General features: G+C 46.9%; 1 protein-coding gene across 2 annotated transcripts; it reads left to right on the top strand.

The window, feature by feature from the left end:
- On the top strand, positions 1-24,024 carry LOC140685349 (protein timeless homolog). Of its 2 annotated transcripts, none has more exons than XM_072972451.1 (29): positions 1-122; positions 11,622-11,780; positions 11,938-12,091; positions 12,193-12,307; positions 12,403-12,465; positions 12,724-12,825; positions 13,000-13,155; positions 13,400-13,533; positions 13,730-13,817; positions 14,111-14,287; positions 14,647-14,864; positions 15,112-15,215; positions 15,359-15,528; positions 16,981-17,115; positions 17,230-17,381; positions 18,220-18,317; positions 18,407-18,530; positions 18,637-18,838; positions 19,107-19,252; positions 19,886-19,971; positions 20,056-20,173; positions 20,263-20,345; positions 20,579-20,721; positions 20,912-21,089; positions 21,181-21,249; positions 21,366-21,484; positions 22,746-22,971; positions 23,103-23,207; positions 23,348-24,024. In XM_072972451.1, exons 2-29 carry the CDS (start codon positions 11,699-11,701, stop codon positions 23,419-23,421), a joined length of 3,621 nt encoding a protein of 1,206 aa, XP_072828552.1. In that variant the 5' UTR covers positions 1-122; positions 11,622-11,698; the 3' UTR covers positions 23,422-24,024. The 2 variants fall into 2 exon arrangements, with proteins under 2 accessions (XP_072828552.1, XP_072828551.1); XM_072972450.1 differs by having other exon boundaries at positions 6-118.
- The last annotated feature ends 34 nt before the right edge of the window (positions 24,025-24,058 follow it).

Genomic DNA, 24,058 nt, shown 5'->3' with positions numbered 1-24,058 from the left:
GCCCCGTCCCGCGCGCAGGCGGGGGCTGGTCCCGCTCAGCCTGGTGGCGGGAAAGGCAGCGGTCCAGGTCCTGGGAGCCGCTGTCTCCGCGGGGATCCTGAAGCCCGGCGGGGAGCGAGTGAGTGAGTCTGTGGGCGAGAGGGCTTTAAGCGAACAGGGTCCCTTCGAAGCCGCGGGGGCACTTTTGCGAGGCGCGGAATCCCCTTTCCCGCCGCCCGGTTTAAAGGCAGGGGGCGGGGCGCGCGCTCTGGGTGCGCACGCGCGGCTCCCCACCGTGCGTCCTCTGGGTGCCGCCGCGTTTCCGTCTCGCCTGGGACGCGCCCTCGTCCTCGCGCGGAGGTGGGGCCGTGATAGAAAGGGGCTTGGAACCCCTAAAGTAAGACAGGGTTCCCGGGCATTTCCACTTCGAAACTCCCCATCCAGTTCAGACCCGAAAAAATCAGATGTGCCTGGTGGTCAGCAGGAGCCGGCATTCACTGGTCGCTTGACTTAAATCTTGGGTTTTTATAAAGTGGATTTCTCATTCCCTTCCCTCCTTTCCCTTGGGTGTAAAACTTAAAGGAGGATACAGCCTCTGCTTGGGTTTGTTAGCTGGACCATCAGTCGTTAATTAAGCTCCTTCCCTTAAGTCTCAATTCTTTACTCGGCCCTTCGTGCTGCCATTTATGTAATTACTTTTATAAAGTCAACCTAGTCATTTCAGATTAAATTTAAAAGAGCATTTTGGCCGCCCACGGTCAGATTTGAATCCTTAGGTGGGTGTCCCTGGGCTTTGGCAGTCTGACCCTGACCCTGTCAGCTCATTTTCTCAACCACCCTAACAATTTTCTCTGTCTTTCGCACTTAACTCTCAGCCTGATGAAAAGAGGGTGTCCGCATTGTGCTCTTTCATGCTTCCCTACCTATGCTCCTGCTGTTCCCTCTCCTTGAAGTTCTTGCCACTTCTCTGCCAAATGAACTCTTTCAGGACCGAGCTCATCTGTCCCTCTGAAAACCTCTATTTACAGCCCTCCTAGGCCAAAATAGTCACTTCTTCCTTTGTGTCCCTGGAGTATTTTACTATTATTATGATTCCATGTATTGTCAGTGGCACTTATACAACTGAGTAAAAGGTTACTGAGCCCCTAACATGTGCTGTGCACTGTGCTGGGTACCAGGTGGGCAGAGATGAAGAGAACAGAATTCCTACCCTTAAGGAACTGGAAGGAAGAACACATGTAAACGAGCCCTCTGCAGTTACAGGTGGCAAAGAAGTCTGCCCAGGCTTCCTTACTCTTCTTACTCGGAACTCTCTTTTTAAGTTTATCTACTTTAACAGCTTGACACACCATCTTACATCCGGTTGCCTCCAAATCTCCAGCCCCAACCTCCTCTCCCTTTACTTGGAGACTTAACTACTTCAGTTTAGAAAGCATTAATTAAACACATACATTGTGCTGGTCACAGGATTCATGACTTCAAGGAATTTATATTTTAGTGCGTTTGTTAACAGGGATTGAGTTAGAATCACCCAAGGAGTGTTTTCAAAGCACACTCGTCCAAGCCCCACTCCCTGTAAATTCTGATTCAGTCACTAGACTCTGAAAATTCAGAGGTAAATAAGAAACAGATCCTTCAGGGAATCTAAGGGTAATGGAGGGACACAGACATTTTAAACCACCTGTTCAAGTATTATGAACAACATGAGCTGTAAATGCCATGTGAAAGCCTGTTTATAGCACGGAGTAACACGAAAGAGAGAGAGGTAGCTTCTGTGTGGAGAAATCAGGAGGAAGTGCCATTTGAGCAGCCTTAAAAGATGAGTGGCTAGACTCTAGATGGATGAGAGAAGGGCATTCCGGACAAAGAAGTGTCTTGAAGGTAACCAGCAGGCAGATCATGAAGGACTTTGTATTGTAGGCACTGAGGCCACTGAAACTTCAGTTTCCTATAGTAGTGCATGCTAATGGTAAACAATTCAAATAACGCTGAAGAGAAAGATAAACATTTCTCCTAACCTAGGCCCCCCAGTTCTCCCCAGAGACAATTATTTTGTGTTTCTTATGTAGCCATTGAAGGGTTTTAAGCAGTGTGGTTAAATGGCCAGATCTGGTTACCATACTGTGAGTAGATCTAAGGGAACAAGACTGGACACAGGGAAGGAGGGTAGGAAGCAGCAGAGTAAACTAAGCACGAGATAGTCAGGACCTGAAGTAAGTCAGTAGCAATCGGATGGACAGGGGCCAGATAGAAGAGCTTAAGGAAATAGAATTAGCTTGAGTTAATGACTCAAGGTATTTAGGATGACTTCTAGGTTTCTTATGTGAATAACTGAGTACATCGTGTCAGTCCCTGAGAAGTTCACAGCAGAAGCCAAGACAACTTGGGGGAAAGATGTGCCATTTTGGACATGTCGAGTGTGACGTATCTTTGAGATGTAGAGATGTAGATGGAGAATGTTCTTCATTAGTGTAACATGTAGGATTGGTGCCGTGAGAGTTCAAAGGGGCAAGAGATACAGATTTGCTGGCTAATGGCTCAGAAATGGTAGTTCAAGACATGGGAGTGCATTAGTTTGCCCAAGGAGGCTGTGTAGAGTGAGACAGGAAGAGGACTAAAGATGCAAGCCTAAGGAGTATCATCACTGACGGAGGAGAGGAGGAGCAGCCAATATGGGGTCTAGAAAAGGTTTTGTTTTATATTGGGTTTTCCCACCTCCTCAGATGGAACATGTGGGAATGAAGCCAGTATAAAGAGGAAGTTGGAAACAAACGTGAAATGAAGAACCGACTGAGGAATGGGAAGTGGTTGATCAGTCACATATAGGAGGACTTAGATTAGAAGCAAAAAGGTCACCGTGGGCATTTGAAATCTGTATGTTTTTAGGCTTGAATGGAGAGAGTTGAGAGAGTTCATGTCATGATCCCAGCTGTTCCTGAGAGAAAGGGGCCAAGGACATCAGCTGAGAGATGTGGGAAGCAGTGCAGTAAAGAGGTTTGAGGGTAACAGTGAACATAGGAAAGAGCTGTTCCTTGGGAAGGAGAAGAGGGAGGGGACCAGGAATACTCGAGATTTACTGGGCCAGGCTGAGGGTCCTGCTCAGGATGGCGACTGTACATTTGTTGTGTATCATTATGCAGGGTTGTTTGGTTTCCTCCAGCAAATCTGAGTCTAGATTTGAATCCAAGAGTCTAGAAAGCAGATGACTGCATTGATCTGAGGGTGGGATCTTTTGTAAAACGAATGCAGTGAAAGGAAAAAGGATTGAGACTTCACAGAGTGATGTGTAGTGATACAGTAGTAGGATATGTGATCCCACTTATGCACCCTCAGTTTGATCATTTTGTTTTTCAGCTCAGAAATCTTCAGTTAGTTCCTGGTTTAAATTCTAAGTCCTTGAATTGATAGACAAAGACAAGGTTTTCCTGTAAAGCTGGTTCCAACCTCCTTTTTCATTGCTTTTCTATGAGACTCCTCTGTTCGCAGTTGCTCCCTCCCTGCTTTTGCTCTGGCAATTCTCTGCCTAAATTCCCCTCCTCTTCCCAGCTGCCTGAACCCTATGCAGCCTTCAAAGGCCCAGTTCTAGTCACAATTCCTCCCACAAAACCTCATTGGCCACTTTAACCTAAAAAGAGCCCCAGTTTTTCAGAATTGTTTTCAATACACTTAATTAGAGCTTGTACTGACTTGTCTTTTACATTGTTTCTTCTATATTAGGTGGGTTTTATTTCTGCAACTAAATTCCTAAATTTCTGTAGTACTGCAGCCACTGCACCTGCCCAACCCTGACTTTTGCGGAAAAGGTTCTCCATAAGCACTTCTTAGTGACTGAGTATAGAGTCCAGTAGATGGAGAGGAAATTAATATTTTGAGAGTTCTTTGTGCTCAGCACTCAGTAAAGTGTTTGATATCAGTGCTTTTCAAACTTTCTTGGTGAAGGCCAGGTAGGGTTTTTTCCCTCAAGCTGTTGCAGGCCAGTAGTTTTTTTTCTTTCCTTTTTTTTTTTCCCAGCCTTATTGTGATATAATAGACATATAAAGTGCTTTTCTAAAAACACTTTTGTAAAATATAGAATAGTATTACTAGAAAAATTGAATTACTAGAAAAATAACAAAAAAGATACAGAATATAGACTTTTTAAATTTTAGATTGAACAACAACTCTGTCAAGTTGCTATAAGATGTTCTAAATGTGTATGCTTTGTTTCTGTATTTATCTTGGTGCAGACTGCCAACAGCTTGTGGACTGGCAGCAGGCATCAGATGACACTGGGTAGCACTGACTTCCACGGTCTCATTTGAACCTCTCCACTTATTTTTCTCAATGTACCAATGAGGAAACTGAGGTTTAGGTCAAGCCACATGCTCAAGATCACCAACTTAGTACTGGACAGACCTGGAGTTCAAATGCCAAATGTCATTATGTTCACACTAGTGATTCTCAAAGCTGGTTCTCAGAGCAGGATTGGTTTGGGGTAGAGTTTTTTGTTTGGTTTTATTTTGTTTTCAAGAAGTGAATTAGTTTTCTATTTTGAATTGCAAGTGTATTTCATATTCCACCCTTGACTTTCCTTTGGTTCTTGCATTTTGAAGCCTGTAAGTATTAATTTCAGATGCATATTACTTCATCTCAACTGCTTAGTACTTAGTTGAGTGGGAGAAGTAACTAACATCCCTTTTAAACGTCCAGGTCTGCTTTGTCTAAGGCATTTAACAAAGTTCTCATCTGTACATGATGAAATGTGAAACTACAATGTAGTGAGTTTTTTCACAAAATCACATTTATGAAACTTAAAGGACTGTACTTTATCCTGGGATTTTGTCCTTAGTTTGTTTTTTTTTTTTCATGTTTTAAATACTGAAAACAAAATGTATAGTAATTGAGTGTTTTTTTTATAATAGTTATATTGAGATACAACTCACATACCATAAAATTCGTGCTTTTAAAAGTATACAGTTCAGAGTTGTGCTACCATTGCCACTGTCTAATCTTAGAACAGTTCCATCTCCCCCCAAACCCCCACACCTCCCTCCTAGCAGTCATTCCGCATTCCCTCCTTCCCCTAGTCCCTGGCAGCCAGTAGTCTACTTTCTGTTCCCATGGATTCACTTATTCTGGACATTTCATATAAATGGAATCATACATTATATGACATTTTGTGTCTGGTTTCTTTCACAGAACGTAATGTTTTCAAGTTTCATCCATACTGTAGCATGTATCAGTACTTCATTCCTTTTTATTGTCAAATAATATTCCATTGTGTAGATATACCACTTTTTGTTTATCCATTCATCAGTTGATGGACATTGGGGTTTTCCACATTTTGGCTATTATAAATAATTCTGCTGTGAACATTTGTGTGCAAGTTTTTGTGGACATATGTTTCATTTCTCACAGATGTATACATTAGGAGTGGAATTGCTGGGTCATATGGTAATTCTATGTTTAACATTTTGAGAAACTGCCGAACTATTTTCCGTAGCAGCTGCATCATTTTATAGTCCTACCAGCAATGTATGAGGTTTGTGTGTCTATGTTGTTATTGTTGTTTTTAAGTGTCCTTATGTTACAAAATGTAAAGATTATACAACCTTATGTTGGGTCTCTCTAAATTGAAAAACAAATTAAAGACCCACCTATGAAATCTAGAAGCTTGGGAACCACTACATTACACCAGTCTGTATTTAAAAACAAAGCCAAGAGAACAAAACAAAAAACCTAACCAGGAGTTTATCAATGAAAAAAAAAAAGAGAGAAAATTTCTTTTTTTCTTTTCTGTTGTTTCTTTGGCAAGCCAGAATGGCTGGTTTTCCTATTGTACCTTTTGTTCTTGGTCGAAGAAGTGGCATGGGAGCATTGTTTTCAAAGTAGAAAACTCAGGAAGTAGAATAAAGTGCTCTTATTAGAATAAAGAGAAATCGAAGGGTGTGCATATCTGTTCTGTCCCCTTATCTGGAAACAACACATGTGATTTCTCCTTTTCCACCTTGTAGGAGGAAAGAATTTGATGGAGGTAATTATAGTGAGATCTACTCTCATGTCTGTGCATCAGGATTAATCTTTGATGTTCACAGAAATAACAAGGGTTTCCATGCTGATTTACTGTGGGAGATAAAAAGCACAAAAATGAATGACTGGGGAAGGTGACCAAAGGAGAACTGTAGGTTTTGAGAGAAGAGATGAGGTTTCTGCGTCTCTGTGCATAGAAGCAGAGAATGGTAATAACTCTCAGTCCACTAGTTCACCTGCCCCATTATTTCTTCCCCGCACCGGTTGTTAATCTATTTTGTTTGTTTGTTTGTTTGTTTGTTTATACTATTATTGACATATAGTCAGTTTACAATGTTGTGTCAATTTCTCATGTACAGCGTAATGCTTCGGTTATATATGAACATACGTATATTCATTTTCATATTCTTTTTCACCGTAAGTTACTACAAGATATTGAATAGAGTTCCCTGTGCTATACAGTATAGACTTGTGGTTTATCTATTTTATATATATTAGTTTGAGATTTGTCCTATTTATTTCTGAAGGAGAGTTGGGAAGGAGACCTTTGGGCTAAGAAAGGGTTTGGGAGGGAAAAACCTGGGATTATAGCCTTGGCTACCTTTTGTGTTTTTATTGAAGAGTAACATTTCACCAAAAGAATTAAAAACAATGAATACCTCTATTTTAAAATACAAGATGTATTTTAACTGTTAGTTTCCAAGATCCTTCATCTGCTTCAGATCATTCACGTTTTTATGAGTTGTTATTGGAAACATTCTACTTTATGTGAGCTTTTTCAATTTAATAGGCCTTTGAATTTTAGTTTTCATAGTTAGTTTTTAAATGATATATACTTTATTGATATTCCGGTATTTTCCTAGCTGTTCTCCGGATTTAGTATATCTGGGTTGTCTCTAGGGCTTTACCATTAAAGAGAACTTGTCTATAAATATCTTATGGGGGTGCTTATTCTTTCTGAGCCTCTGTTTCTTCATCTGTAAAATGGAGATGATTGTACCTCTCAGTTAGGACTTGTGAGTTTCAAAGTGTAATAATGCTGTGACGGCGTTTTATAAACTAGAGTGCACTAGGAATAGATGTTATTCTTGTTTTTGTACAAATGATTTCCTTTCTTTTAAAAATTATTTTCTTGGGTTATATTCCCTAAAATGGGCTCACTGATTCAAATAGTACAACCCAGGATAATCTGTTGATTCAAAACTATTTTATTCAGCAAATATGTACTACATGCGCACTGTATGCCAAGCTCAATTCTAGGCGTTGAGGAATGCAGCAATAAATAAAATAAAATGAAACCTTGCTCTCATGGAGCCTTCCTTTTGTTGGGCTAGTTTATGACTTATTATATAAATAGCATATAAACAGGTATATAAATCCATGAATCCTGGGGGTGGGGGATATAGCTCAGTGGTAGAGCACATGCTTGGCATGCATGAAGTCCTGAGTTCAATTCCCAGTGCCTCCATTGAGGGAAAAAAATAAAAATGAAAAATAAAATCTATGATTCCTAAGTGCCAGTCAGAGGAACAGTACTGGTCTATAGTAACATTTCTAGCAATCTGAAGTGAATGAGAAAGATAAGGACAATATATGGACGACTTTTTCATAAAGACTTGCTTATGCACCTTAAAGGGAAGGACATAACTGAATTTATATCATATATACTTTGTGTGTGTGTGTTAAACTCTTTCTTTTATGAAACAACTATGTTAATAGAGATTAGTGGGGGTTTTTTTCAAGTGTTAGTTTTTATTTTTAATATCCGTATCTTTAATATCCTTACCAATCAGGATAAGATGGTTTCCCCAATTTGGAGGGATACAGACTGTACATGAAATCATAAGTCATGGGAACCACTGATTTTCAACTTAACTTTATCTTATCTATCACAGTTTACAATGTGCTTATGAAGCTCAGTGGACTCCTACACTGTAATAACCATGTAAGGGAGGTGGTAGGGTGGGTTCTGTCAGTTCAGTTTCTCCAGGGAACAGGCACAGAGGTAGAACTAGGGATACAAGAGATTATTGAGGAGTATGCCCGTGGTAGATTAGCAAGGAGCAGGATGGGGGCAGGGACAGCCTCTAACCACAAGGTGGATCTGACAGTCTCAGCCAACCCAATGGGAAACTCTGAAGCAAGGATTGCCTGGTAGGAGTCCTTGTTGGACAGAAATGTCTAGTGCCCCCAAGCTTAGTCATTAACAGGGGGCTGTCCAGGAAGAGTCGGGCTGAGGTTCGTTCTGTCACCTAACTACATTCTTTGCAGCTAAATGGCAAGTTATTTCTTGAGAAATCTGAGCATACACCTCCATGGCTGCCACAGTATCCTTTCCCCCTTATTTTTCAGATGAAGAAACCAAGACTGACTTGGTGAAGAATAAATAGACAGGTAGATAAGTAGGCAGTGAAGCCAGGGCTTTGGCCCCCACCTTGCTACCATTCTTTCTACTACAACAAGTTGCATTTAACAGTTTTTACTGAATGTCTATCCTATTAAAGACATTCAGTGCACAAAGCAACATTTAGTAGAGGAGAAATGATGTATTCTGGGTAATTATAATGTAAAGAAGTAGTTCAGTGCTGGAGGAGGAAGGACATACGAAGTGATATGTGCTGTCAGATTCTATCCTGCTGTAGGCTATCAGGGAGGGCTTCCTGGAGACGTGGCATTGGAACTGGCTCTTGAAGGTCAGATAGGCTTAGAACTTTTGGAAGTTAAGGGAGGGTGGACCTTCTACAAGGAGGGAGCAAGGATTTACAGAGCATGAGGGGCTCTGTGTCTTGGAATGTGTATGTTTATGTTCCTGGGTAGGGGGGCTAGATATAGCCAGAGGAGGCAGCTGAGCCGTGGGTCCAAGAGGAAGTGATGAGTTGGATGGGATGTGTGATGTAGAGAGAAGACAAATAATCAGAGTATAAGTGGTCTAGAAGAGGAGGATAAGGCCAGACAGACTAGGTGAGTAGCTTCTAGTTAACTGCATGAAAAGAGAGTGAACTGTAAGTTTTCAGTCCTTGTCTGATTTTTTTCATAGTGTGTTTCCACCAGTGAGGGCTGGAACTCCTGTTTAGAGCTCTTTTATTCTAGTTCTAATGAATAGACCCAAGACTGCCAGCTTGGCTTGTGTAAACCCAGCTTGCCTGGGAGCTTTACAATAGAGGTTATCTGGCTCATTTCTTCCTCTACTTTGCCTGTTGCTCTCTGGTTTTGTCAAAACTGCAGAGGATTAGAACCTGAAGTCCTAGATCTCTTACCCCACCTCTTCCCTTCTCACATCTGCAAGGACTGCTGCTTCCCTATCTCCTTTCCCCTCCTGCTTTCATTTCAGTAGCCAGGTAACAGGTAGCTGTTATGTTACCCACCTGGGTTCTTGGACTCTTTTAAGAGGCCAGAAGAGACGTTCAGGCAAGGCTTTATTGGGAACAAAAATAAGTAACTGGTACCGTTGCTTGCTCCCTGAGGAGGGGTAGGCTGCTCCCTTAGATGGAGTGAGGGTAGGGATGGATCGGTGGGTCAGGCCAGAGGGGTGGCCTAGGTGGTCTGCCCACTGCCTTGGTGGGGCTGTGTGCAGGGATCATGCGCTGAACTCTGCTTTTGCTCCTGGCAACTCAGAAGTGGCATTTGGGTTTTGGCCTTTTTCTGTCTTGTTCATAATTTGCTCCAACTGCACGTATGTGCAGTTACTTTTTAGTCCCTCATAGGTTCTTTGTATTCTGTTGCTCCAGGACATGTTTGTCCAGGTGCAAGCATTACAGTAAAGGGTCCCAGGTCCCAGCCTATCTCATTACCACCTCTCGTTGTTTTTACTTTCCGGGTAAAGTGACGTGTTGGAAGCAGAGGTTTGAGTGCTCCACTGGGGTCAATTTTACAAATATTGAATCTTTGCTTAGAATTGATCCACTATGGTTGAGGCAAGATACAGGGGGAGGCAAGCTGGGAGGACTGAATGGGGTTATCTTTCCAGACATGGCTTTGTCCGCGTTGTTAGAAGACTTTACCTTTCGCACTTTTGAGTGTCAGTGTGATGCTGTGCTTTAGTTTGAGGAGGGTGTGCTGGCTCAGCGTCTCTACAGACAGCTCTGTCTGTCAGTTTCGTAGGCTGCCACTTAGAGCAGTCAGGGAAGCCTTTTAGTGTGTGTGTGTGTGTACACACCAGTGGCCTGTCTGGAAAAGCTAGATGCATTTTGAGGAAAGTCAGAGATCTCACATACTGCACCCACCTCACTGGTGCCCAGATCTCAGGGTTTCCAGGTCCCATGAGAACGGGCAGCGAAAGGAAGTCTCCCTTCAGTTTTCCTGGTCATTCAGTGAGTGTTTTACTGGCTCACTGTCGTTGGGCTGAGCATTCAGAAGGATAAGCCCTGAGTGAGGGTAGAGGGGTAGCAGGCAGCCAAGAGAAGTGGCCCCGTTACATAAATGCAGCGAGATGACATCAGGCATTAAACCCTGGCCCTTTGGACATGACCCATTTCCTGTGGGGGAACAGGGGTGGAGTCAGGGGCTAGAGGAAGGTATGGAACAGGGAAAGAAAGATGATCTTAGAGGAAGCTGCCACGCGCTGAGACCAGTGCAGATAAATGTGCTAAAGGGACAAGATTGATAGATACTCTTGGTTTTCCACAGGAGCAGGATGGTGAGTGTAGCATGTGTGTGTGTGAGAGAGAGAGAGAGAGAAACAGAGAGACTAGTGCCAAGTTTTGAAACATCCAGGATTCTGGATCTATGCCTAGTTAATTATCGGATAAGGGGTTGGGGATCTTAATCAAAAGAGCATGCTTTAGAGAAGGAAGATGATTCTTCTGGGGAGAAGGGCAAGGAGTTTAGCCAGTTGCTGTTTGCTTCTTTTTCTCATGCATTCTGTTAGAAGCTGGCTGCTACTAAGATCACCAAAATTTAAGAGTAACTTCAGGGAGGAGAGTGAAGGAATTTTCTCTACACGTCCTCAGCGCCTCAGAAGCCTCAGGGCTCCTGGATCAGATCCTCAGTGCAGTCACTGTACAGTTAGAGCTGGGTTTTCTCGATTCTCATGGCACAGAAGAGCTGTAACTATGAAAGTAGAGGGACTGGGTCTGGCAGTTTTAAGGGAGAGGGAAGCTAATTCCCCTCTTCCTCCAAAAGGCTGCAGAGCTTCCCCAGGGGAAGGTCTCTGAGGTGACACCTTTCGCCACCCAGCCTTTCTTTCTACTGGGGGGCTCTCTTGGCTCTGAAACAGACTTTCTACAGTTTCAGACCCAAATTAGAAGATGGGGCAGGTGCTTAATTCTTAGGCTTGGAGCTGCCTTGGGTTTTGTTTTTTGTTTTTTTCTTTTCTTTAAAAAAATTTTTTTATAGTTCTTTATTTTTATTTTTATTGGAGGTACTGGGGATTGAACCCACGACCTTCTGCATGCTAAGCATACGGTCTACCACTGAGCTGTACCCTCCTCCGACCCAGAGCCTCCTTGGTTTTGATACGGTAGAAGCCTAAACTTAAAGCTTCCCCTGGGACTGAGGACAGCACTTTTGGTTCTGACAAAACTAAAGCCTTTGAGGGTCTTGTTCAGAAAACTCTGAGCATTAGGGCCCTGCCTGTTCCCCTCTCCCTTTTATGGAGAGGACCTTACATTTGTTATCTTTCCTTGTCTCTGCAGGCCTCATCGTTTCTGTCTCCCTTGCTCTACCTGCCTTACCTGTCGGCTGGCCCACTGATGTATGGACTTTGTACACGATGAACTGTGAACTCCTAGCCACGTGTAGTGCCCTTGGGTACTTGGAGGGGGACACATACCACAAGGAGCCAGATTGCTTGGGTAAATACCTTTTTGAGGAAACAGGTTTTTAAAAAAAAAAAAAAACTTGCTTGAGTCGAGGTGTTTTGAATTTCTCAAGCCATGGGTGTGAAAAGCAAGTGGGCCTGGGTGAGGTTCCTTCTAGGGTTCCGTGTAAGTGTTTATTCTGTCCCTGAAGAGAGTGTGAAGGATTTGATCCGCTACTTGAAGCACGAGGACGAGACGCGAGATGTGCGGCAGCAGCTGGGGGCCGCGCAGATCCTGCAGAGCGACCTTCTGCCCATCCTTACCCAGCACCGCCGGGACAAGCCTCTCTTTGATGCCGTTATCAGGTTGATTCCCCAGCCTTTTAACTTTTACCACATTCCAGCCTTTGGCATTTGTGCCTGGTGAGAAAACTTAACAACATCTCCCTCCTTCGTTGCCTCCCCAGGCTGATGGTGAACTTGACGCAGCCAGCCCTGCTCTGTTTTGGCAGCGTGCCCAAGGAGCCCAGCTTCCGGCACCACTTTCTGCAGGTGCTCGCGTACCTGCAGGCCTACAAAGAGGTGCGGTTTTCCTTCAGAGTCCCTGGGGCAGCACTTGGGGGTGGTGGGGAAGGAGTGGGTTGGGACTACTTAAGACCCATCCCCCTATTTCATAGGCCTTTGCCAGTGAGAAGGCTTTTGGAGTCCTCAGTGAAACCTTGTATGAGCTGCTGCAGCTGGTGAGTCTCCACCTCATAGGATCCCAGGGGACAGAGCCCCAGGCCGGGCACTGTCAGGACATACTGAGTTTGCAGATATGGTCCCAGGCCTTGGAGATAACATTGTCCAATCCATTGTCTCTGCTGCCTCAGGACAGCTAGAACTCTACTTTCTTTCTTCTTAATTCTGATTCTCTTCTGTGCCTCTGTCCCCCAGTCAGGGTAGGTGGCGCCCACCTTCCGTAGGGAGCCTCTTCCTCTAACTCTTCCTCTGACTAGGGCTGGGAGGAACGGCAGGAGGAGGACAACTTGCTGATTGAGCGGATCCTGCTGCTGGTCAGAAATATTCTCCATGTCCCAGCCGACCTCGATCAGGAGAAGGTGATCTTGGGTTGTCCGGGTTCTTGTACTTGGTTAGGTCCAGCTGCCCCTTTTTCTCTGTTCTGTCCTCTTACAAGTCTGGGAGAACTTTGATCAAGGAATGAGTTGGAGAACTTCATGGAAGGCCGTAGAACTGAATGACCTCCCTCTTTCCCCTCACCCCTCACCGCTCAGAGGATCGATGATGATGCCAGTGTCCACGATCGGCTTCTCTGGGCGGTCCACCTCAGTGGCCTGGACGACCTGCTCCTCTTCCTGGCCAGCTCACCTGCGGAGCAGCAGTGGAGCCTACATGTGCTGGAGGTCATCTCCCTTATGTTCCGCGATCAGGTAAGACCCTGTCCTGTTGCTCCAGTCCCTTCCCCCATGTCGTTTTCTGCTACGCGTCCAGAATTGCTCTTGTGTCATGACTGAATTATCTGGGGAAGGCAGGTGACAGGTAGAGTTGCCATGTCTTAAATACAGTGTCCCATCAACAGTGCTATTTTGTTCACTCTTCCTGTCCCCACTAGGAATGAACTCACAATAAGGAATGACTGTCCTTCTGACTCTCCCCTCCTTGTCCCACATGTAGCACCCTGAGCAGCTGGCAGGGGTAGGGCAGGGACGCTTAGCTCAGGAGCGGAGCACAGATGTGGCAGAACTGGCGGTGCTGCGCCAGCGCGAGATGGCAGAGAAGAGGACTCGGGCCCTTCAGCGAGGCAACAGGTGAGCGGCGGGGAGCTGCTCTACCAGTGTTCCCATTCCTGCGCTACTGGGAGTGCTGGGGCTTGGGCCAAGTGCAGACAGTGGTGGCCGGAGAGCATTCTGCAGTTACAGCGTGCTCTGATGTGTTGGTGAGAGAGAGTAGGGACGGAGCTTCAAGAACATTGAGGAATCACTCTGGACCTTTTTTTCTCTGCAGGCATTCTCGATTTGGGGGCTCCTACATTGTCCAGGGCTTGAAGTCCATTGGGGAGAGGGACCTCATCTTTCACAAAGGTCTCCACAATGTGAGTATGTGCCCGTTGCGGGTGGGAACATTGTGGAGTGGGGGCCCTGTGAAAGGTAAGCATCTCTGGAGTAAAGCTTCTCTGTTCTTGGGCTTAGAAAGCTGGAGACTAGGAGAAATAGAGCCTTTGGCATTATTGTCTTTACCTATATCTTCACTTAGTACCAGAGGGCAGAGGGAGAGCACTTTCTGTGAGTTTCTTCTGAGAAAACTGCAGTACCAGGGACGTGGGAAGAGCTGCAGGGGAGGGTGGTGGTTAGGAGTAATTCTAATCCCCTCAACCCACACCCCCAGCTCCAAAACTATAGTTCTGATCTGGGAAAGCAGCCCCGACGGGTGCCCAAACGTCGCCAGGCTGCCCGGGAGCTGTCTGTCCAGCGCCGCTCTGCCCTCAATGTGAGACTCTTCCTCAAAGACTTCTGCTCTGAGTTCCTGGAGAACTGTTATAACCGGCTCATGGGCTCAGTGAAGGTGAGAGCCTAGGGAGGATGGAGTAGGGAGGGGATGGGGCCGGCCGTGGGTAAGAGGGGCAAGCTGGGGAGGGGCCGACAGGAAGCTGACCATGGAGTGTGGACTAGTAGGCAGGAAGGGCACCCCTGAGAGATGCTGTCGGGGTCAGGATGGAGTGGGTTATCGGTAATGAAAAAAGGGCTCTAGAGAAATTGCCCCAGAGGAAGGGGAAGGGGATGGGGGGAGAACAAGAGAAGGATGAAAATAGTGGGTCCTAGAATATTGTTACTGTGGTGTCCGGGGTCCACCCGGTCATCATAGGACAGCGGGAAGTTGGAAGCCCTGAGGTCATAGAATGGTCTGTTTTTCCTGGACGTTAGGACCACCTGCTTCGGGAAAAGGCCCAGCAGCACGACGAGACCTACTACATGTGGGCCTTGGCCTTCTTCATGGCCTTCAACCGAGCTGCCTCCTTCCGGCCAGGTCTGGTTTCTGAGACCCTCAGTGTCCGCACCTTCCACTTCATTGAGCAGAACCTCACCAACTACTATGAGATGATGCTGACTGACCGCAAGGAAGCTGCCTCCTGGGCACGCCGGTGAGTGGGAGGAGAACTGGGGTTAGAGCGGATGTCTTGGCCAGGCTGGGAATCTGAATACCTGAATTTTGGGTGGTACTGCCTTCCCTCTTTCAGGTTGAAGGTGTTCAGGCTGGGGAGCGAGGACTGGTTGAGTCATTCAGTTTTTGATGAAACAGTTTGAGGAGGGGAAGGTGTAGAAGAATGATGCTGTTTCCATGAGCCAAGGTCCTAAGTTGTCTTCATTTCACCTCTGTCCCTCTCGCAGGATGCACCTGGCTCTGAAGGCCTATCAGGAGCTGCTGGCCACAGTGAATGAGATGGACGTGTCCCCAGACGAGGCTGTGAGGGAGAGCAGCCGCATCCTTAAGAGTGAGGCCCCAGCCTGGCCTCTAATCCACCTCCCCCGCTTCTCCACCCGAATCCCACTCTTCCCAGCCCCAGCTTCGCCCATCTCTCCTTTGCCCAAACTTTCCAGGCCAGTCCTTCCATTCCTTTCTCTTTCCCATTTCTAGACAACATTTTCTATGTGATGGAGTACCGAGAACTCTTCCTGGCACTCTTTCGAAAGTTTGACGAGAGATACCAGCCCCGCTCTTTCCTTTGTGACCTGGTGGAAACCACCCACCTCTTCCTCAAGATGCTGGAGCGGTTCTGTCGGAGCCGTGGGAACCTGATGGTGCAGGTACTGGGCAGCCCAGGGTGTGGAAAGAGCTGGGAGGAAAAGGTCCAGGACGGGGGTTCTCACATTTTCTGTAGCTTAAGCTGATCTGTGAGAACTACCCTGAACTGAGGGCAAGCGTTTCCGTGGTGTTGCCAGTGTGAGTCTGCCTTGTGAGTTTCCTTCTCCCGTTAGGTGAATCCCTGATCTACCATAAATGTCTTAATTCATTCAGGAACATTTATTAAGCACCTGCTCTGTGCTAAGCACATAGACTCTGAGGGTTCATAATTTTAGAATTTAGTAATTAAGCTGTGATATTTCTAGATTATACTTAAGAAGTACTGTAGTGAGATGGAAAGAGCCTTAAATTAAAAGTCAGAAGGTCTGGGATCTTGCCCTGTGTCAGTTATTGTTAGAATAACTCAAGCTGCTTAGGTCAGCCTCCAGATCTTTTAAGTTGGTTGCAATATCTATCCATGAGCCTGAAATGAAATAATAAATGAAAAGTCTGGGGCCACCTCAAGGAATTTGTATCCTGGAGACACAGGGACTCTGCTTTGTAAAAATATTCCTATAATTCTATTTGCTACAGCTTAAAATCTGGTCAGAGCTGGACTTGAAAAGGGCTGTAGTACCAATGAGACTTTGCTAAAAGTTCTTTTTACACTCAGGGCTCTGTTGTATTATCAGTACTAATGGATGCTGTCATTTATTGAGTGTTTACTTTGTCACAGGTGTTATGCTAAGGTTTTCCTGTAAGTCTCACTGCACTAGGACACATACATGAGTGGTTAAGCAACTTGTCCAGGGTCTTATTGGTAAATAGCTAGCGTCAGCACTTACATCCTGATCTGCCTGACTCTGGAGTTCATGCTCCTGATCTTTGGTGTGTTTATAAGTTCCTTGAATTGAGCATGAAGCTTATTAAGGGCCTGATAGCCCATGCTGTTTGTTCACAGAGAAGACTGGTTCACAGCCTTGGCTTAGGGGAGCAGGGCTGGAGTATTGACTCATTCTCCTGTTTTTCAGGAGAAAAAATCATGGTTTACATTTGCAGAGTGCTTTGCATTTTACAAAGCCTTTTCACGTAGAATTTCTTGTCCTCCTAGCAGATCTGTTCATTCTGTAGACTTTTGCTTAAGATAGCACTGCTTTGGGGAAAACTCTGGCCCCCAGGAAATGAGCCAAGTGCTTTTCCTTTTAGGCTCAGTCACGTTCTTGGTCTTATCCACACTGCGGTGTCATTTGCTTGTGTGCTTACCTGTCTCTCCTCTAGTAGACCACAAGCACCTCAAGGGCAAGGAAATGTGTGTTCACCGTTGCCTTCCTGCTGCCATCGAGCAGAACATAGCGGTCACACTGTGAATGTCTAGTTAATTCAGACATCTAGTTAATTAATTAATAGAGAAGACATGGATAGGAAAAAGGCCTCTCTAGCTCTCCTGCCATTCCAACACAGCTCTCTCTCCATAGAACAAGAGAAAGAAGAGAAAGAAGAAAAAGAAAGTCCCAGACCAGTCCGTTGCTTCTGGTATGGTCCCCTGCAGCCCAGGGGAGCTGGAGGCTGTGTGGCCGTCCCTGGCCGAGCAGCTACAGTGCTGTGCCCAGGTACGTAGCTGTGGAAACCCTGTCTTTCTTGAGGGTAGTGCTCCGGGCAGGCTGTCTGGGTCCCCCCAAGCTCCTCCCTGCACTGTTCCCACAGCTTTAATAATCCCTCTCTAGGATCCTAAGCTCAGTTTGGACTCTATGGTTCCCTTTGATGCGGCCTCAGAGGTGCCAGTGGAAGAGCAGCGGGCAGAAGCCATGGTGCAGATCCAAGATTGTCTCCTGGCTGGCCAGGCCCCCCAGGCCCTGGGCCTCCTTAGGTCTGCCCGGTAAGAACCCTGCTTACCCATCCTCCTGGATCCAGCCCCGGGGCTTTTAGGGGCAGGGGGAGGCTTTCTCTGTGGTACCGGGTTCTCTGTCTTCAAAAGGGAAGTTCCATCGGAAGTCCTGGGGCCCTGTACTGAGTCAAGTCCTGGCGAGTTTTGATTGGTTTATTGGGGAGGTTTATTGTTTGTTTTCATTTTACTTTTGAGAAATACCAGAAAGTACAGCTAATTGGGGGAAAAAATAAAGTTAATTCTACAAGCCAAATATAGCCATCATTAATGTTGTTTTTGAGTTATCGTCCACAGTTTTTTTCCCCTCTGTGTTATATATACAGACACATATACCTTCTTTCACAAAATCAAAATATTGCAATACTGATTAATTTTTTCACTTCTCGAACATTGTGAGCATCATTTCGCATCAGATATAATTCTGCAATTGTTAATGCTTTTGAAACACCATCGTGTTGAGGGGAGGATATAGCTCAAGTGGTAGAGCACATGCTTAGTGTGCACAAGGTCCTGGGTTCAATCCCTGATACCTCCTCTAGAAAGATAAGTAAATAAATAAACCTAAATGAAACACCATTGTGTGACTATGTACATCTGTTCAACTAAACATCAAGCATTTAGATTGTTTGCATTTTGTTCCTATATGGTTTTGATTGCAATGTAGCTTCTGAGGGGAAGTTTCCCTCCAGTCTTTTTCATCTTTGAGATAACCGTTCAATTCACATCCTCTTTCTGGCTAGAAAATAAAATAAGTCTAAATTTCTTCTCCCACTTCAAATTGTAACTCAGATTCCCTCTGGTGAAAGCCTTTTTTCTCCCTGTGCCCCAGGGAGGTGTGGCCAGAAGAAGATGTGTTTGGTTCTCAAGACATTTCCCCAGAGGAGGAGATCCAACTGCTGAAACAGATCCTCTGGGCCCAGCTTCCCCGTGAGTCTCCGTTTCCTTCGTGTCTCTCTCCCTCCAGCTCCTGTCTAGCCCTCGTCGCAGAGACCCAGTGAGCCCCATTCTTTCTGTAGGGCAGCAGGGCCTGGAGGAACAAGGGGTGGAGGAAGAAGAGGAGGAGGAGGAGGAGGACGAGGAAGAGTTGCAAGTGGTCCAGGTGTCAGAGAAAGAATTTAATTTTCTGGACTACCTGAAACGGTGTGGCCCGAGAGGACTGAGGTGGTGCCCGGGTGGAGACTGGGGCGGTGAGGGCGAGCAGTGTCTTTCTCATGCCGACGTCCCCTCCCTCCCTGCCTTGGTGCAGCTTTGCAAACTCAACTGTCGTCCGAGCCTACGTGCTGCTGCTGCGCAGCTACCAGCAGAACAGCGCCCACACCAACCACTGTGTCGTCAAGATGCTGCACCGGCTAGCCCACGATCTCAAAATGGAAGCCCTGCTTTTCCAGCTTTCCCTCTTCTGCCTCTTCAATCGTTTGCTTAACGACCCTGCTGCCGGGGCCTACAAAGTGAGGGGATACAAGGAATGGGGGTCTGGAGGTGTTGGGGGGCCTGGGATAAAGGGATAGTCTTCAGGAGATAAAGTGCACTGAGCGGTGCAAGGCTGAGAGATGAGCGTGGTGAGGAGGTGGGCAGGAGGGTTGAGGGGGCTGCAGGGGGAAGGGTAGAAGATCCTGAGCCAGGAAGGGGCTTGTAGGAACAGGTGTAGAGAAAATACCTGGAGGGCTGTGTTTATATTTAGGCCCCAGGCCTCACGGCAGCATCCCTCCCCTACAGGAGCTAGTGACTTTCGCCAAATACATCCTGGGCAAGTTCTTTGCATTGGCTGCCGTCAACCAGAAAGCCTTCGTGGAGCTGCTGTTCTGGAAGAACACGGCTGTGGTTCGAGAGATGACTGAGGGCTATGGCTCCTTGGATGGCGGGTGAGCTTGGGGATGGGGAAGGCTGGGGGGTGGGGGGGGTGGATGTGACAGTCCCAGAGTGTCAGAGCTGGAAGAGCTTGCAGATCAGTTAGTGTAACCTTTCTCTCCCTTTCACAGGTGAGAAAACAAGCCCTGAAGGTGAAATGCTTTACCTAAGGTCACGCAGGAGGGGAACTGGGATTGAGCCTACGTCTCCTGTCTACCCTTGTTTCCTTCTCCTTCATCAGCCTCCATGGGGTGGGGGTCAGTGGGGAGTGGGGTGGCCCCCTAGAGACAAGAGTGTATGTGCCCTGTCCCATGATGTGCTGGGAAACTGTAAGGATGCACAGAGATGTTTGTCATCTCTTCCTGAGCATCTCACTCCTCTCCTTCCACTCTTCTCTCTTTCCCATAATACTCCCGGTCCCTGCGGCGGTCAGGTTCCATAGGCCCAACCTGGAAAATCTTAGTTTGACTTTTGGGTGCTTAAGTGGAAGAGGAGTGAGAGGAAGGAAACACACGTTAGGCCTCTGCTAACGAGCTCCTTTGCAGTACCTGCATCATCCTTATTCCTTTTGGAACTGACCAGAGGGCGCCTTTGATCTCCTCTTTTGGGGCCAACAGCCTACATGCTGCCCTCCTTTCCCCGTTTAGATCCTCCAGTCGCAGACCCCCTGTGTGGAGCCCAGAGGAGGAGGCCCAGCTTCAGGAACTGTACCTTGCCCATAAGGATGTGGAAGGTGTGAGGCCTTGAGGTCTGAAGAGTAAGGAGGGCAGCCTGAGCTCTGGGACCCCCCTTCACTGCCTTACTCCTCCCCCCCCAGGACAGGATGTGGTGGACACCATCTTGGCACACCTGAAAACCGCTCCTCGGACACGCAAGCAGGTCATCCACCATCTGGTACGGCTGGGCCTGGCTGACAGCGTCAAGGACTTCCAAAGGTACAGGCCCATGCCCTGGGAGGAACTGAGATGGGGAACCCACCGTTCAGTCCCCGAGTCCCCTCTTCCCCGGATACCTCCCTAAACAGGAAAGGAACCCAGATTGTGCTGTGGACGGAAGATCAGGAGCTGGAGCTGCAGCGGCTCTTTGAGGAGTTCCAGGACTCTGATGGTAGGTGAGGTGGAAGCTCAGGGGGCTTCCGAGATGAGGGCCAGACTGTGCGTTTCTTCTCCTGCTGCTTCCTGTTCCCAGGGAAGGCTTGTCCTGTCCCTTCTGCCCACTTGCTCTATTTGTGATGTCGTTTTTGAGTGAACTGAGCCAGCCTTTCTCCACAGACCTCCAATTTCCTTTATTAATCCCTTTCCCCTGCTGCTCTTGGGCATTCACACTTCCCCTCTCTTTAGACGTCCTGGGTAATATCATGAGGAACATCACAGCCAAACGCTCACGGGCTCGAATCGTGGATAAACTGCTGGCTCTGGGGCTGGTGGCTGAGCGGCGGGAGCTGTACAAGAAACGCCGGAAGAAGTTGGCGCCCTCAGACTTGGTAACAGTCTTACCCTGGGTCTGCCAGCTGGGCCCACCCCACTGAAATGATCCTTACAAGTAGCCCCCCCAGTTCTTCCTGCCTCAGGATGCTCTGACCAGGTCTCCCAAGTGGGCGGTCAGGAACCAGAGGATTCCACCCAGTTCCTCATCTGGTCTCCTTTATTTATTTTACTCTCAATGAAATTTAGCCTCATGAAGAGGAGTCCCTGAACAATTTTTGCCAGGAAGATCTAGAAGAAGAGGAGAACCTGCCAGAGGAAGAGAGTGAAGAGGATGAAGAGAGGTGGAGGAGCTCAGAAGCAGAACAAGCCCAGGGTACCTCCAGCCTTTCAGCTCAAAACCTCGGGCAAAGCCTGCATCTGGAAGGTGAGGAGGGAAGTCGGAAAGGTTGGGAGAGACGTCTCCGGTGGCGGGGCTGGAAGTATGGGCCAGATACAGGTTTCCCTCTTTCCCATAGGCTTTTCTGCTCCCCTCCTGTGGCTCCAGAATTGCCTGATTCGAGCAGCAGATGATCGGGAGGAGGTTGGTAAGTGGATAAATGACGGTTTCAGGAGGACTGGAGGTTCCTGGAGACCTGGTTGTGAAATGGAGGACCAGTTCTTTCTTCACAGCTTCACCATGTGATTGTTGACCCCGTCCTAGGCTGCTCCCAGGCAATTCCATTGGTGCCACTGACGGAAGAAAATGAGGAAGCAATGGAAAATGAGCAGTTTCAGCAGCTGCTGCGAAAGCTAGGGGTTCGGCCTCCTGCCTCTGGGCAGGTAAATACACCAGTTAGTGCATCAGCCAAGCCCCGCTGGTGCTACTTCAAGATACACCTCCCACTCCTCCTCCTCATTTCCTGTCGTCTCTGACCGTGACTCCTGTAACAGCCGTCCTGCAAGTCTTCCTCCCTCCTGTCTTCCACTCTGCCCCCTGAGTTGTCTTTCTAAAATACAGCCTTGATTTTATCACTCTCCCGTCCAGAGCACTTGCTGGTCCCTGACTGTTTGCAGAGCAGAATTCACAGCCTCCAAGGGGCGTGCCTGGCCTTGGCCGACCTTTGCAGCCTCACAGCCATGCCACCCGCTCTCCTGCCTTACACTGTAGTCATCCTGGGCTAATTTCCATCCTCCAAACAGTAGGCCTTCTCATACCATCAAACAGTTGGCCTTTTCATACTATCAAACAGTTGATCATGCCAGTCCCTCAGCTGGAAGGCTCCAACTGCAGACACGCGGTGACATGCACGTCACCCGTCTTCCTGATGAACTTGCACCCAGAGTCAGTTCAAGAGTCAGTTCAGTCATCACCTCCTCAGAGAAGCGGTTTCTATTACTCTTTCAGCCCCTGAAGCAGAAGTACAGTTGCCTCTGGGTTTCCAAGGAGGGGATTGGTTCCAAGACCCACTGCAAATACTGAAATTCACTGATGCTCATCTCTTTTATAAAATGACATAATATTTGCATATAACCTATGCATATCATCTGTAGATTATTCATAATGCCTAACACAATGTAAATGCTATGTAAATAGCTGCCAGTGTACAGCAAATTCCAGTTTTGCTTTTTGGGACTTTTTGGAATGGTTTTTTGTGAATATTTTTGAACCACTTGGTTGAATCCGTGGGTGTGGAACCCATGGATATGGAGGACCGACTGTAGTCACTTTGGTGGCTGGAATTTGTTCATTCCCATAGTATAGCCCCAATCCTGTGGTCTTACAGTACATTGGTTCTTTCTCCCATTAGATTGTGAGTTCCTTGGGAGCGAGGATCAAATCCGACTTAGGAGATCCCCAGGGGCCATTATTCATTTACTTATATAATTGAAAACTATATTTACTGGGAACCTCCTGATGTATCAGGCACTGTGCTCAACACTGGGCATATGCTGGAAAAATAAGCAATAAGTAGAGTTCACAACCCTTGTGGAGCTTCACCAGTGTAAGCTCATGTTTATTCAGTGAGTAATATCAAAATCTGGTGAACCAGAGGCTGCTCCTTTCCCACCACTCTCATTTTCAACTTCTTTGCCCCCGTAGGAAACCTTCTGGCGAATTCCAGCCAAGCTGAGTCCCACCCAGCTCCGGAGGGTGGCAGCTTCTTTGAGACAGCCAGAGGAGGAGGAAATGCTTCAGCCTGGACTAGAACCCAAGGTCCCTGGAGAGCAAGGCCCAGAGGAGGAGCACCAACAGGAGCACCGAGCACAAGCTCTGCGGGCCCTCCTGTTAGCCCGGAAAAAGAAAGCAGGCCTGGTGTCCCCGGAGGGTAATAGCAGGACCACTCTTGTATTGAGTGCTTACTACGTGCCAGCCGTGTGAATCAAGAGGGCTGATAAGAGTATTTTGAGTCTATGAGGACCTAGTTCCCTAATTTTATTCCTCCTGTGGTCATTTCAGAGGAGGGGACTGATGATGGGAAAGAGCAGCTGAAAGTGGCATCCAGGAAGAGACAACTGCTGGACAGTGATGAGGAACAGGAGGAAGATGAGGACAGGAGCCCAGGTAGAGCGTCTGGTCGGACCTGCTTTCTCCTCTACCCTCTAGCACTCCTCTCTCCAGTCCTGAAGATAAATGCTACCATCCCCCTTCTCCCTTAACATGTTTAGGTAACCTCTCTCTTCTTACCCCTGACATTCCCACAGCACCAGAGTTGGGAGCTCCAGGAATCAAAAAGAAGAAGCGGTTTCAAATTGAGGATGAAGATGAGAGTGACTGAGGAGCCAGGAGCCTGGGGGAAGAGATAGATCTGTTTTCGGGTGGTGAATTTAAATCTGAGTTTGGAGGGTGGTACAGGATCCAGAAATTCCTCTTACTGGACAGAAACAGTGGAGTCCTGGGCTTGCCTATCGATTTACAGTCCAAGAAGTTCAGGCAACAGTGTTGGCTTCCTGTATAGTCACTTCTTCTTCTCCCAGTTTTATCAGTGGGCCTCAAGAGTTCTCTGGAGACTTACTCCTCTTCTCATTTCTTTGAGTTAATAGCACCCCTTAGCAAATGAGAGGAGTGAGTGAAATATAGAAGGCACCTTGGACCCCTCTTACCAGTCTGTTCCTTGTGGCTTTCAGCTGGAGGTGGGTCACAGCACCAAATGGGGAGTTCTGTGACATGACGGATGAGGTGTAGGACCATCTTTGAAGGGCACCAGATGCTCCCATCCTCATTTTCTTTCCTGTGATCACCCTCTAGACACCAGATTGAGCCCAGTTCCTGCATTTGAAGTAGAATTGGGATGCATTACTCTCCAGATGATGAGTGTGTTTGGTTTATATTTGGTATTGATTTAAACATGTAAAATTAAAAGTTGCCCATGTTGATCCGACTTGCCAATCTGTCTAAGTACCCCAGCTCTCCAC

Source organism: Vicugna pacos, chromosome 12, assembly GCF_048564905.1.
Source record: "Vicugna pacos chromosome 12, VicPac4, whole genome shotgun sequence".
Classification (NCBI taxonomy): domain Eukaryota; kingdom Metazoa; phylum Chordata; class Mammalia; order Artiodactyla; family Camelidae; genus Vicugna; species Vicugna pacos.
The sequence above is the reverse complement of the archived record's forward strand: the minus strand, read 5'-3'. Positions and strand labels throughout refer to the sequence as shown.